Source organism: Haliaeetus albicilla, chromosome 14 (genome assembly GCF_947461875.1).
Source record: "Haliaeetus albicilla chromosome 14, bHalAlb1.1, whole genome shotgun sequence".
Lineage (NCBI taxonomy): Eukaryota > Metazoa > Chordata > Aves > Accipitriformes > Accipitridae > Haliaeetus > Haliaeetus albicilla.
In genome coordinates this window covers 13,502,459-13,517,046 of record NC_091496.1, presented here as the reverse complement: position 1 = coordinate 13,517,046, position 14,588 = coordinate 13,502,459, and the positions used below count along the sequence as shown (strand labels likewise).

The window sequence follows — 14,588 nt, the reverse complement described above, 5'->3', positions numbered from 1 at the left end:
AATCAGAATACCAACTTTTGAGATTTGGTATTTTCTCCCTTTTCAAAGTTGAGCAGACATAACAGGGTTTGGGGTTTTTTTGTCTGTTTTGATCGAATAATAAAAAAAAAATCATCACCCCCCCCCCCCCCCAGATGAAATGGTAGACAAATCCTCATATTCAGTACCTGATCTTTTGATTATTGCTTATCAGAACAACTTTGTTAAAAGGGAGAGAGCAAATAGCTCAGCTTAAATACAGCTGAAGTTTATATTGCTGGAATGCTATTTTTTAATATCTACTAAAATGGAAAAATAGTTATTGAAATGTGAATATGCTTAGGTGGCTTCACATAAAAATACTGTTTAATGATGAATTTTGAAAGGGTTATTATAAACATTTTTATGATTTCCTGCAGAACATATGCTGTGCCTACTCCTTTTTTTTTTTAATTAACCTTTTATTTAGACTAGGGCTTTTTTAAAAAAAATGTGGTTTGAGTTTTGCCAGCCAGAGTAGAAAATACTTATTTTTAATTATAAACTGAAGGCATTTGAACTGAGACTTAAGATGAAGTGTTAATCTGTGGAGTGAATCTCATTTCTTATCTATTCTGTGGGCTTTGCGGGAGGAAACCTGAGAATTTGTACATTTAAATTGGGATTCTCAACAGTTCTTTACTTGCCTCAGGCTGTACACTGGTTTTGTTACAGTACTGTGATTTCTAAAAGGGAAATAGTTAAGCTTAATTTATTGCAAACCTTCCTCAGCTGCATTTACATTGTATTTGCAGTCCCTTCAGGTATGACTTGCTTGTGGCTGTTGCTAGAGGAGGTCACAGGACACTTCCATTGTTTCTTTTGTCTGGAACGTTTCACCATTGACTCTGCTAATTGCTTTCTGGATGTGAAAATAAACTAGAGGCTCTTTAAAAGGTTTCAGCTTGTTCTCTGTCCTTATGTGTTGCTTCTGACAAAACTGGAAGATTCATTGGCCTGTGATGCTATTCATGTGCCTACAATAAAGGATTCTTTCAGTCTTTTGCTGGTCCTCTTTGAACAAGGCTCAGCATTTGTATATGCTCTTCAATCTTTCTTTGATTCGTAAGTGATAGCAGAAGTCAAGTGTGCCCCTTAACGGTATGCAAATGTTGAGATAAAATCTAGGTCTTCCTATGATAATTGTAATCCTGGCTGAGTTGAACATTCAGTGCAGGTTACAAATCAAGCCTGGTGTTATAGCCTGCTTGCTGAGTGAGCGTCAGCTTTCAGAGTGTTACTTAAACTCCTGTTGTATAATTTATATCTGACTTCATACTCTTAAACTGCGGGGGATTTACAATTTGCGGATTTCTTTTGGGGGAGAAGCAGGCTGGAGAGGAAGATTCATGTCTGCTTAACCTATTCCTAGAAAGGACAGGTTTGTGTTGCTTAGGAAAACTTGTTCGGATTCCATGGTCTACTATACAGATGAATCTGCTTTGTCATCCCTTCTCTTTGAACCTTAGAAGGCTGTTCTTGAATGTGATTGTTTCAGTCGCTTAGAACTGAGACTTCCAGACGATTTTAAGCACAGCTACCTTACTCCTTTTTATTTTTGTGCCAGCATAGTTTCTATTCTCTCCCAACTGCTTATCTTGATCTGTGGATAGACAACAGACATATCTCAATTGCCATCTCTTTCGGTTTTTATTTTCTTTCTTAGGCTCCTCCCAAAATACGGTCTTCATCCTAACAACTGCTAGGGTTCAAGTTCTGTAGCCTTACTGGAAGACTCCTGGAAGGAAAGATATGAATGCTGTGGAGTCATTGTTACAGCATTCATTTATGTGGATTACTGTCAACCCTTTGTTTAACTATTAACACGCTTCATAAGTCATCAGATTTCCTCTTTCCCTGTGGAGGTTAAAAAGCCCAGTAAACTCTTGGAGCAGGTACTTGGCTTCAGGCCAAGAGACTGACCATGAAATGCTGGCTGCAGTGCATCTAAGCCTAGTAAAATCTGACTTCTCTGAATGCTTGGCCTCAAAAGTAAATCGAAACTCGGCTTGAAAAGATTACTACTTGAAATTATGAATTCCTCTGGGTCTAGTATTTTTCATGTAGAAAGCAGGCCTAAAGTCTCTGCTTTTGTATGACAATGATTTAGAAACCTGGAGGAACGTGACAAGAAAGTGAATGAATAATGAGATTGCTCAGGTAAGCTGTTGCTGATTGTAGGTAAGCAAGGGAAGCACCAGTGCATTGTATCTGCTGTGCAAATACAGCATGTTTCATGTGTTTCTATTAATTACATCTTACTGCTATTAATGCATTAGTGTAGCTGTCGAACTTAATGTAAAAGATTTTGCAGCTGACAAATTGTCGTCATTCCAAGGTACTTGAAAAAGCCTTTAAGTTTAAACTATGTGAAGATAGTTATGTGAGGTTTCTAGTGTATATGTGCACCCAAGAAAATACAAACCGTACTCTTTTCCCCATTTGTTATCTAATGCGTGTAACTTGAATTTCAAGAAATAAGAGCCAACTGCAGATGCAAAATAAGAGCACAGGGTAGTAGGAGTAAGTGGAAATTGTGAACTGTATGCAGTTAACATGCTGAGTTGTTGCATACAGTTCTAACAAACAAAACTGGTCTGAGTTAAATAAGCTTATGTTGGATTATGCAACAGATAAATATTAGGTTTTCATATTATAAATACTGGGATTTCCTTTCAAGTCCTCCTTTTATCCTCTTAATAGAGCTCATGTAAGAGTAATATGAAACGTGCATGCGACAATTAGTTTTCTGTTCCTACTAAATTTTAAAATATTTGCATTTCAGCTCAAATCAAAGACAAAATTAAAGAAAGGGAAAAGAAGCAAAAAGAGAAGAAGAAGCACAAAATAATGAATGAAATCAAGAAAGAAAATGGAGAGGTCAAATTATTACAGAAAGGTAGGTTCAAACTATGTAGCGGTATTTCATTCTAGTGCTTTAAAATCTTCATATTTGGATTGGATACTGAGTTTTAATACTATGTTTTTCATTTAACTTAAATGTCATTTTCCCGGATTAGTTGGTATGAGGATTGCAAACTAAAACTTAACTGTAAATGTTAATTTTTTTGTCAACTGTGTTATATGCTGGAGATTAAAAATATAACTGTCACCACAATGTTGTTTATACAGTAGTGGTAAAGACTAGAGCTTCAAGGAATAATATTGGTGATAACTACATCTTCTCTGCAGTTGCTGAAGAAGGTCATAATTTTATATATTGTAGAGAAGAAAAAATTAGTCTGTATCACATTTTATATCTGACATTAAATGCACAAAACTGAATAACTAAGGAGTTGTAATTCAGGAATTTTGTCAAATACTAAAAAATTATGTGCAACAGTCTTAATTTTGGCTAATTTCTTCAACTTCATTTACTGTAATGGAATGTAATTACGATCATGTTCTCATGCTTATACAATTCTAAGATTCACTGGATGTACAATGGTTGAGGTTGCGAGGCTTTGAACAGCATGCTGCTGTTCAAAGTAGGTTCAACTACAGTAGGTTGCCCAGGACTATCAGGTTCTGTGTTTCTCCAAAGGTGGAGGCTCCACAATCTCTCTGGACAACCAGTATCAGTATTTGACCACTCTTGCAGTAAAAAAGTGTTGCCTTATGTTTAGAAGGGATTTCTTTTATTTCAGTGTGTACACTTTACCTCTTGTCCATCACCGGATACCTCTGAGTATCGTCCTGCATCTGGGGAAGAATAACCCCAAGCACGGGTACATACTGGGGGCTGACCAGCTGGAAAGCAGCTTTGCTGAGAAAGACGTCAGGGCTCTGGCAGACAGGCAGCTGACTGTGAGCCAGCAGCACACATTCACAGCAAAAAAAGGCCAACAGTATCCTGGGCCGCACTAGGAAGAGCGTTGCCAGCAGGTCAAGGGAGGTCATCCTTCTCCTTCACTTAACACTGCTGAGGCTGCATCTGGAGTACTGTGTCCAGTTCTGAGGTCCCCAGTACAAGAAAGATATGGATTTACTGGAGTCAGTCCTTCACATGGCCAAAGATGGTGAAAGGACTGGAGCATCTAGTAGGGCCTGTTGCAATAGGACAAGGGGTAATAGTTTTAAACTGAAGGAGGGTAGATTTAGACTAGATATAAGGAAGAGATTTTTTACAATGAGGGTGGTGAAACACTGGAACAGGTTGTGCGGAGAGGTGGTAGATGCCCCATCCCTGGAAACATTCAGGGTCAGGTTGGACGGGGCTCTGGGCAACATGATGTAGTTGAAGGTGTCCCTGCTCATTGCAGGGGAGTTGGACTAGATGACCTTTTAAAGGTCCCTTTCAACCCAACCCATTCTATGATTCTATTCTGTGATCTTTCCTATGAGGAAAGGCTGAGACAGCTGGGACTGGTCAGCCTAAAGAAGAGGAGGCTCAAGGGGCATCTCATCAATGTGTATAAACACCTGATGGAAGGGAATGAAGAAGGTGGAGATGGCCTCTTCTCAGCAGTGGTCTGAGGCAGGAGACAGCGGACACAAAACGCATGAAATTCTGTCTGAATGCAAGAAAAAAAGACACAACTTTTTTACTCTGAGGGTTGTTGAGTACTGGCACAGGTTGCCTACAGAGGTTGTAATACCTGACTGGACACAGTCCTGGGCAGCCTGCTCTGGGTGACTGTGCTTGAGCAGGGGGTTTGGACTAAACGATACCAAGAAGTCCCTTCCAACCTCAGTGCTTCTGAGTCTGGCTACATCTTTACACCCTGTCATCAAGTATTTGTACACACTGATAAAATTCTTCTTCCCCCTGCTTTCTTTTCTCCATGCCGAACAATTCACTGCTCTTAGCCTCTCCTTGTGTGCGTGATGCTCTGTTCCCTTAATCATTTTTGGGGCCCTTAGACCTGGGCATACTGGAGCAAGTCCAGCAGTCTTGGACTGCCACGCCCAGAACTGGACACGATACTCCAGATGTGTCTCACCAGTGGTGAGCAGAGGGAAAGAATCACTCCCCTCAACCTCCTGGCAGTGCTTTTCCTAATCCTGTCCAGGGGGCTGCTGGCCTGCTTTGCTACAAAGGCACACTGATGGCTTATGGGCAACCTGTCATCCAGCGGGACCCTCAAGTCCTTCTCTGTTGGGCTGCTGTCCAGCCAGTTGGTCCTCAGCCTGTGCTGGTGCAGGGGGTTATTCCTCCCAGGCTGTGGGGCTTTGCACATCCCTGCGTTAACTTCGCGTGTCCACCGAGTCGGGCCGTTTCTACAGCCTCTCAAGGTCCCTCTCACTGGCAGCGCAACCCTGTGGTGCATTAACCACTCCTTCCAGTTTTCTATCGCTTGCAAACTTGCCGAGGGCGTGCTCTGTCCCATGATGCTGGCCATTAATGAAGATGTTGAACAGTATTGGCGCAAGGTATCAATGACCGGGTTACTCCAGTAGCCACTGTTTTCCAGCTGGACTTTGTGCTGCTGATCACAATCCTCTGAGCATGGCAGTTAAGCCAGTTCTTGATCCACCTTGTTCTTCACTTATCTAGGTTATGCTGCATCAGTTTTTCTCTGAGGATGTTGCTTATTTAAGTAGGCCAATTTTTTTTTAATCTGTTATTTTCAGACTCTGCTTTTGAAGTTAGGAACAATTCCTGATATATTTTCTGTTATCTTGTCTGCTGTAGGATTTAATTTACAAACAAAAAAATGAACCTCCCAAACCAAAACATTATCTTCAAAATGTTCATATCAGAGGCACAGAATCCTGTAATTACTATATCACATATTATACTCTAAGCACAGCTCCAAGTAGCTGTATTAGCAGCCATAACAGCTTGAAACCTGTGTTGGTCAGATCTCGAGGTATCAGCTTAGACCATGAGGAATGTGTAAGCTGGTAACTTCCTGTGAAAAGAACAGCTGTGGCTTGACTTTGCTGAGCATGAAAGGAAGCTGGTGGTTGAGATACTGGGCAACACTTAACTGCCTCAACAGTTTTTTCAGGTTTTGTTTGCATATCAGCCTTTTTTTTGCCCTCTCCTGTTTCTGTTGCCATTCAGCAGATGAGGTGGAAGCTGCAAAGACAGCAAGTCTTGTTACACAGGTCTAATAAATGATATCTCATGGGGATATTGGGCCTCAAACAGTGCTGTATTTTCAAGTTGATATAAAAAAAGCCTATGCACAGGGCCTGCTGTTCTGAGGTAGCTGAGCAGCAGGATAGGTTATTCTCACAGAGAACAGTGCTACAAGTGCATTATGTGCCTTATCCCTATTTCATAGATCTGATACGTTATCAGTCAAGTGCCATGTTTTACGTTTTCTTTAAGGTGTTGGCGAGAAGGGTTTTGTAGAGGCTATGTTTGGTTTGCCAGTATACTGCAAAATTTACTCTTATTTTAGGGAAAGAAGGTCTGTCGGGAGAGCGGTTATTTAGAGCAGACAGATCATCTCCACTGAGTTTGCATCCTGTTCAGAATAGCAGCTCTGGATGTCTTCTGTGGGCCTCCAAAGTCTGACTGGATGTGTTCGTATGTGCTGTGAAGTTTGTGTAACGTTTCCTGATTCCTTCTGGTGATCTTGCTTTACATCCTGGAAGCTGAGGGAAACAGAGCAAAGGCAGAAGTGCTTTAAGAATCAGCTTCTTGTATCAGTGGTCAGTGCCTCTGTGACCTTCTCAAACATTATTAACTCTTCATCTAAGGATATCTTCTTCCTGTGAAACAAAAGTTAAGCTCCAAGCCCTTTTATTCTGAGCTCAGAATTCACTGTGTGGGTTTAGGAACAAAGGTTTGGAACTAGTCTACTTTCCTTTTCTTTGGGTTTTTAGTTTTGTGGTTGGTTGGTTGTTTTTTTTTTGTGTGTGTGTGCTAAAAGACTACAGTGCTGGTCTCTAAGCTTACTTCTAGGCATTAGATCTTGTAAAATGTTACTCTGACCATCTGCTGAATGCTTTTATTCTTATGTTATTGTTAGTGTTTTGGGTTTTGTCTTTTTTGGTTTTTTTTCTTTTGTTTGTGACTTACTTTCATTGAGGGGGTGGAGGTAATAGCCTGCCTGACTTCAGACAGTTAAACTAGCTGTCTCAGATAAAAGGTGGCTAGTTACAGAAGAGGTCAGTACTGAGGGACTGATGCCTTTTGAAGGCGAGTTGGTGCATAAGCCTGATTTTGGTGCTTTGAGCTGAATGTGGAAGAGTTTACTTATGTTAGGAAGCTTAGGGATGTAAGCTGTTTATCTGCCTAAACTTGGGTTGCTGTTCTGTTGAAAGCAATGATAAAACTTGCCCACGTTGGAGAAGGGCAACTCTTTAAAAGGGTATTCTTGCAGTTCCTGAGGCTGCTAAAGGAAATGTTTGGCTGTCAGAGACCCTGATGGCTTTTCTTATGCATCTAGAATGAAAAGATTTTTTTGTAATCCTTTTGCACTTGCAGATATATTCTCTGTAGAATAAGGCTATATGATTGCCCCTTTTTCTCTCAATCTGTTATGTAGAAGGAAGAGCTCAGTTTTTTTGTAAAAAAACTTCTTTGCACATGCATATTGTTAAAAATTCAGGAAATATAAGTGATTTAAATTTGCTTTTCAGAAAATCTGCATAATGAAAAAGTTACCTTTTAGAAATTGAAAGTTTCAAACAAAAAAATTTCACACCAGTGTCACATGGCTGAGGGTTACTGGAGATCCTGCAAAAAAAAAAAAAGGATTAATAGGTTTATTTTTAAAGAGTCCCATTTGTGTTTTCCCTTTAAAAAGAAAAAGTCAGTCCTATTTTTCTCGTTATTTGTATTGGAGCATAGCAATTTCTAAAAAATGCAGTAGGAGAAATTCTTCGTGTGTGTTTCTGCAAGATTAAATGCCTTGGTTTATGGAATGTCAAAATGCAGGGAAGAAGGGAGAATGAACATCTTTATTGTGCTGGTATGAACATCTAAGTACAAATTGTTTTCTCAAGCTTTTTTTTAGTCTTCTGGGAGAAATTACATTTAATTGTACATTCTTATGAACATTTAAGAATTCTTTTATAGTTGTTTTTTTCACAGAAGTAATTATAAAATTGGTATATTTAAGACGGGACCTACCTCTGTGTCATACTGCATGCTTTTTCCTACCTGCCATATTTTGTCTTTGTGTGTCTTAAGGGAAAATGTTGAAGGATTTGTATGCAGTGCATTTTAGTTTATGGGACATTGAGGGGATGGTGAAGACTGAGGTAAGAGTGCAGGGCACACAGCTCACCACACTGATTTGCCTGCAATGCTGATTTTGCTTCACAGTCCTTAGGCACCGAGTTATTGACTTTTACCAATAAAATATATGAGTATAGGGTGAAATAGCGCTGTAAAATACAGGTAGGGTATGTGTGATGAGATCAACTGAGAGCAGAGCTCTTCTAAGTTCTAGTGGGCCTCAAAATGTTTTTGTTTGTTTTTTTTTTTTTAGAAAGAATGCATTAAATCATTTGCTTACCTTTTTGTGTAGCTGGTGGATCACTTTTCCAGGTTTTCTGGAGATGTCTTTGTTGCTGCTTGCTCTTGGTGCCTTCTCATCCCTTTACATGACTGATTCATTTCTACCCTCCATTACTCCTCTTCAGCTAGTGCATTTAGTTGGCTACACAAATCTTTGAGAACCTAAAAGGAGCCAACAGTGCTGGACTTAATTAGTCTCTACTGTTGTCCAGGCAGCGTGAGACACTGTCAGTGCTTGCTGCTTTAGGATGGAGCAGGTGGAGGGAGAGCTGTGCTGTAATAGCTTTGAAGTGTGTCTTATTGAAAGCGGGGGTCTGGAGCTTGAAGCAAAGACTTTTGGTACATCAGTGAAAAGCAGAAGTAAAGTCTTTTTCTACCACTGTCTACAAAATCTATGCAGGTTAAAAGGTTTCCATATGATTTTTTATTATTATTTTTTGTTGTTGTTGAAAGAGATCTGAAATACTGATCTGAAGGCTGTAAGTACAAATTATGACAGGCTGTGTGTAACAAATGCACATGTATGATTTGGAACTTCTTTTTATGTTGAAAACTGGAAGTAACTGTATTTTTTTAATTACTTTATTTCAAAGACAAGGAATTCAAAGGTAAGACTTCGGAGAGAATTGCAGTGCTGTCGTATTTATAGGAACCCTTCCTTCGAGAACAGTGTTTCTACCTTCAGCTAGTAAATGTCTTTGGGTAAGTTGCTAGGCTGGGTGCGCATAAAATATTTTTCTTCACCTGGTGATTTTATTGTTAATGTGAAGTGGGTTTCAGTTTATAATTTCAGTGCCACAGATTAATTAAAATACTGTGATGGTCCATTCAGAAGAGGTCTGCTTCTATGTGGGTTACTCTACAGTCTTTCAAGTTCTTCCATAGCAGGTGAAAAATGCTGCTAGAGGAGTGTGTTTGCTGCCTTTGCTGCTTGAAGTGGAAGGCTTCATTGAATTAAGATGATTAAATTGGCACTTTTTCACCTCATAGTGTATTTTAAGATCCAGACACGTGGAACCGCACAAAAAATTTGTCCTGCATGATTCCTCTTAAGGATTCTCATATGCAGACCCATAATTTTGAACAGAATTCTTCTGTTACACCTTCCCTCTCCACCAAGTTTCTATCCTTGCTTTCAGTCTAGGTGGCATTTCTGTTACGTTTTTTATTTTGGATGTTGACTTATTTGGAGAATAGAGAGTTTTAGAAGTATGGAAGGAATAAATGGTTGCTCCTTTTTAAAGTACTTTAAAAAAGTCCTTAAAATAGTTAATCTGTAATTTTATGTATATATATATAATGTGGTAACTCAGGTGACCAGACTCCGTAGACTGTTTGAAGACTTTATATTTTCAGACTGTTTGTTGTAGAAGAATTAACTGAAAATGTTTTAGAGCTTTATATTTTTTATTCATCACTTCATAAATCTCTGCTTATCTTACAACATCCCATTGAAACTTTCATGACAAGTGCAGTTGTTGGAAAGGGTATAAGAGGCAGCGTGTTAGGATCTTCCTGTGTGGCTCTGATGTGTAAGAGACCGTTACCTTAATGAGATAAACATGGTAAAAGTAAACGTCTATCCTCATAGCAACTTTTATCACATCCTGTGTTTGTATGCCTGTAAGTGTTGCTTTCTGAAAATCTTGAATACCTGTTCTCAAGGTGGTTGTTACTATTCAACTTCCAGGAGGGCTGAGACAACATAAAATAGGATTATTTGATGTGTTGTTTTTTTTTTTTTTTTTTTTTTAGGCTTGACTCTTCTGATGTTTAATAGTCAAGCTTCAAGCCTATAAATAGAACAGGATAGCTGTGAGTTCTCAGTTGTACTCTTGCTGTTTGGTTTGTTTCCTGGGCTGTGTACTGAGACACCTTGAAGTTATGTTTGTTTTCAGCATATGGTCTGTTAGCTTTTCAACCTGTCAGCATTTGATCTTGCTCATCCTCCTTATTTGCGGAGTGACTATGTGCATTTTGTGTCTGTTCAGAATTCCATGTGCATATTTGAACTCTATTAGGAAGTCAGTTGTTCTGATCCTTTTGAACTATTTTCTAATATGTTTTTCATTAACTCATCAAATTATTATATAAAATTATATTTATTGAAAAATATATAAAAATAAGTTTATAATACATAAAATCAAAATATAAAATCCTGTCACTTATTTAACTATGTGGCTGGTACAAACTTGAGGGTTTTTTAGGCTCTAAAAGGCTTCTCATGGTTTTTCTTGTGCTGGGTAGCTGCTTTTTTGCCCCCCCCCCCCCCTTTTTTTTCCCCCTACTATAAGTGGCAGTGCCTCCAAGAACACTTGTGTTCTCTGCGACTGCATATTTTATTTATTTACTGGTTGGTGAATGGAGTCTTTGCTGTTCTGTTCTAAGCTTTTTTTTTTAGTTGTTTGTGGTTATGAACTTTAAACTCCTTGGAAGATCTATGGGGACATTTCTGTGGTTTGAACTGGGATTTGTGTGTTGACTATTCAAAGACTCAGCCTGAAGAGCTGTGGCAGAGGTGAGTCATCATAAATTTCTAATATGTCAGTGCTTTAGTCTGAGTTGCAGTGAGAATGTTAGAAAATGCTTGAGTCATCTGTCTGGCCATGTGGGACTATAGGAAGAAAGTGAAGATCATTAATTGAAGGTTACTTCTTACCTATCCCCTTACTGGAGAGTACTAGGTAGAACGTCTCATAGTATTGCAGTAGGAGACAGTTGGTACAGGACCAAGCCAAAGACTTCAATGTTTTGTAGCTGATGACAGGAATAGCCAGGCTGATCTCTCACTGCAGAACAAGTAGTATGCCTGCAGCTGGTTGATAATTGCTGTGACTTCTCTTGTGCCATAGAACAAGGAGTAAGATGCTGTGTTCCAGTCCTTCTGTTCACTTGAAAAATCTAGGAAATATGGTCCCTGTTTAGGGTCTTCCGCATTGATGTTCTTTCCTCTGTGCTCCTACCCCTGACCAAGTGCTCCTCAGCTCTGTTAAATTTTTGGTGACTGAGCTCTCCTAATGTGAGGAAGTAAAAACTGACTTTAATTACTGGCTGCAGTTAAAAATGTTTGTCCTTTCCTGGTACTAGCTGTGAGCTAGAAAACTGTGGGAACAGAACAATTTAGTGTTGTTATTAACGTGTTTTTTTGGTGTTTGTTTTTTTTAAGCTTCTGAAGTTTCCATCCTAATAATTTTGGGGGCTGTGATCTCAAAGTTGAGAAACGCTGCTCTGGGTGAGACAACTAATGAAGTAAAAGCTTTGTGTTCTCTGGTTACGTAAAATTTGAGATCAAATGATCTCATGGACAAAACACAACATGAGATAAACTTCAGGTAATTTCTGAGTTTTCTTCTTAAAAAACTCACACTTGGAAGGAACCTGTAGTTACCAGAGTTCGGGCTGTCTAGCATTCAATTTAAATTACAAATATGTATCATCTAATAATAACAGAGCATTGGCTTATTTGCATACAATTCAAACAGTTTTAAATCTGAGTCTTTAGTAATAGGTCCTGTGCTGCGAGTGGGTCCTGTGCTGCGAGTGACAGGGATATTGTGGCACCACAAGAAATAAATTTACTGTTACCTTGAAAGATCTGCCTATTATGTGGGTATATGCAGTGGCAGAAGTATTTGTGGTATGTAAGGCCTGACTTGCCTAGAAAATGTTTAAAGGTTGTTTAGAGTTAGTTCTGTTATTGCTGACTGTGCATGCATGAACAGAATGAACATAGATTTCTATTCTAATTTATTTAAAAATACAGTGCAAGTTTTATAACTCCATCCTCGTGCAGATATTTCTAGCTAAACAAGAGCAAAAGCAAAATTAAAATTTTGCTGTTCTTTGGTCTTTTATGCTCCAGTAGAATGTGAGCTCAGTCTGCTTTTTAACATCAGATCAAGGGGAAAGTTCCTGTACACGTCTGTAGGTGCCAAAGGTTTTTCTCCCCACCCTCCACCCCTGTTATTCATCATTCTTGGAGTCCCAAAGCAGTTCTCTGACTCACTTGTATTAAAAAAGTATTTTAGTTCAAGTGAAAATTCTTACTTCTGTCTTGTGTTTATGAATCGTGCAGTGGAAAAGTTTCTTGTTTTGTTTATAGGTGTTTCAGTAGCTGTGCTTGTCTAAATGCATCTCAGAACACAGAGGCAGATGCCATGCACTTCAAAATGGCTACTGTCTTGGCTGAAATTAGATTCCAGCAGTTGTATGTATGTGTATGTATGTACACACCTTTATTGTGATTGCTGGTGAAGACTGAAAAACCTGTCTTGAAGGTTTTGGGTTGTGAGTGTGTGCCTCAATAGTAACTACTTGAGAGGTAAACTAAGTTAACTTGCATCAGGCACTACACTGCTGCTGCCAAATCTTGCTTAAAACAAAGCTAGTTTGGATATCTCAGTCTTACGGTGTTTCAGTTTTTATTTAGTCTTTTGGATTGCTTGGTTATGTTTTCACCACATTCTGTATGTCTGCTGTGAGGCAACTTGATTACTGGCCTAGGGAGACATTGAAGGCAGCTGTTCTTGTTTGGTGTCCGTTAGCCAAGCGTCGAAGCAGCATTATTGGTTTTGGAAGAAGCAGCACGTTTTGCTTTAAAGTATTTTGATATATGCAGCAGAGGAGTGACTGAGTGTTTCTGTTCCTCTCTACAGCTACTGCAAAAGAAGAATAAGATGAAAGTACTTTATTGAGCATTGCTGATAGCAATCCCAGTATTTCAGCAAACTAATTTCTTTTGCTATTGAAGTCTTTGCAACTTCTGAGCAGCTTTAAACACCTACTTCACAGTGGATCTTTGAAATTCAGCAGAGCAGAAGCCTTAAACTAGAAATGTGCCACCTCTTCGTTCTGTGAAACTAAGCTTTGCTGAGAAACACTACTTCTAGAAATCAATTTTCCATTTTGTGTTTGTATTCCTCAGGAAAACTTCATCTGTATGCTAAAATAATTGAACACGAATATTATCAAGTTGGGCATATGGGATGTCAAACATCATGATGGGAACAAGCACTGTACAGCACCACCCACACACTCACTCTAATAAAGGACAGGGAAGAAATTGTAGTCTGATCCATATTGCAGTTAAATGTACTAGAATGTTACCTTTAAAAAGGTAAATTATCTAACTTTAACATTAAATTTAAAGTCCAAGGTTTTGGGTTGGGAAGCTTTCTATTAAGGTTTGCTAGGAACTTGGTCTTATCTCATATATGTGTTAAGGTAGTGTTTTGTGTGGCAGGGGAATTTTTTTTATCCTTAAAAGTTCAGCCTTGTTCAGTGCTTGGGGTGGAGAGGTGAAGGTGTGGTGGGCAGCGTAGCCAAGCAGATCAAGTGGTCTGCTGCCACTGATGAGGGGTGGGTTCTGCTACTCTTCATTGCCTGCTATCGGTGGTCTCCATGCTCTAGTTCCTGTCTGACAATGCCGTGAACCAATTCTGTTCACTAATCTAGCAGCAAAGTGAATAGTTTTCTGCGAAGCCATTAAGTTAAGTCAATTTACTGTGCAGTCAGACGAGCATCAGTCAGTACCAGGAATGGTATAGGACTGCGTGCTAGGAGCAGTGGCAGAGTGGGGAGTTGGACTCTACCCATCTGTGGCAATGAGCACTTAGATTGCTCAGCTATATCATGTATCCGCATTTGAAGGCTGAACAAATAATTATTAATTTAAAATTCTAAGAATTCTATTTAATTTCATTTCTAGTTTTTTATATTCAATTTAATATTAGAATATAAATATAAAATTAAAATAAAAATATAAATTCCCTACAAAATATGGTGTCTGAAGTATTTAAAAATAACTTTTCCTAAGTACGTCATTTGCTGCCAGTATGAAACTGAAGTAGAGTTCTTGACAGAATTTGTTTTGTGTATGCAGTAGCATAAGCTTGTGTGAATTTGAAAAAGGCTCAAAACAACTAATCAGCTTTTGAAGTCATGTTGTCTTTCAATTTCTGCTTGAATTGCTTTTAGAGAACTAAGTTTTACTCTTGTTGGTATGTAAATTTTTTTTAAGTCTTTAGTAATGTTTTGAAAAGATCCCATTTGGAATCCCCTTTCTTCTGATTTCTGTGTTTTAAGGCTTTTTTCCTCTCTAGTGGCATCAGTAGCTCAGACCCTTGAAGGGATTCATATTTTGTCTCCC

At 38.9% G+C, this 14,588-nt stretch overlaps 1 protein-coding gene across 2 annotated transcripts in view; it reads left to right on the top strand.

The window, feature by feature from the left end:
* RSBN1L (round spermatid basic protein 1 like) overlaps positions 1–14,588 on the top strand; it is a 55,978-nt gene that overhangs the window by 9,797 nt on the left and 31,593 nt on the right. For both annotated transcript variants that reach the window (XM_069801733.1, XM_069801732.1), the window contains exon 2: positions 2,804–2,917. In XM_069801733.1, coding sequence (XP_069657834.1) covers positions 2,804–2,917 — 114 coding nt within the window. The remainder of the gene's footprint in view (positions 1–2,803; positions 2,918–14,588) is intronic.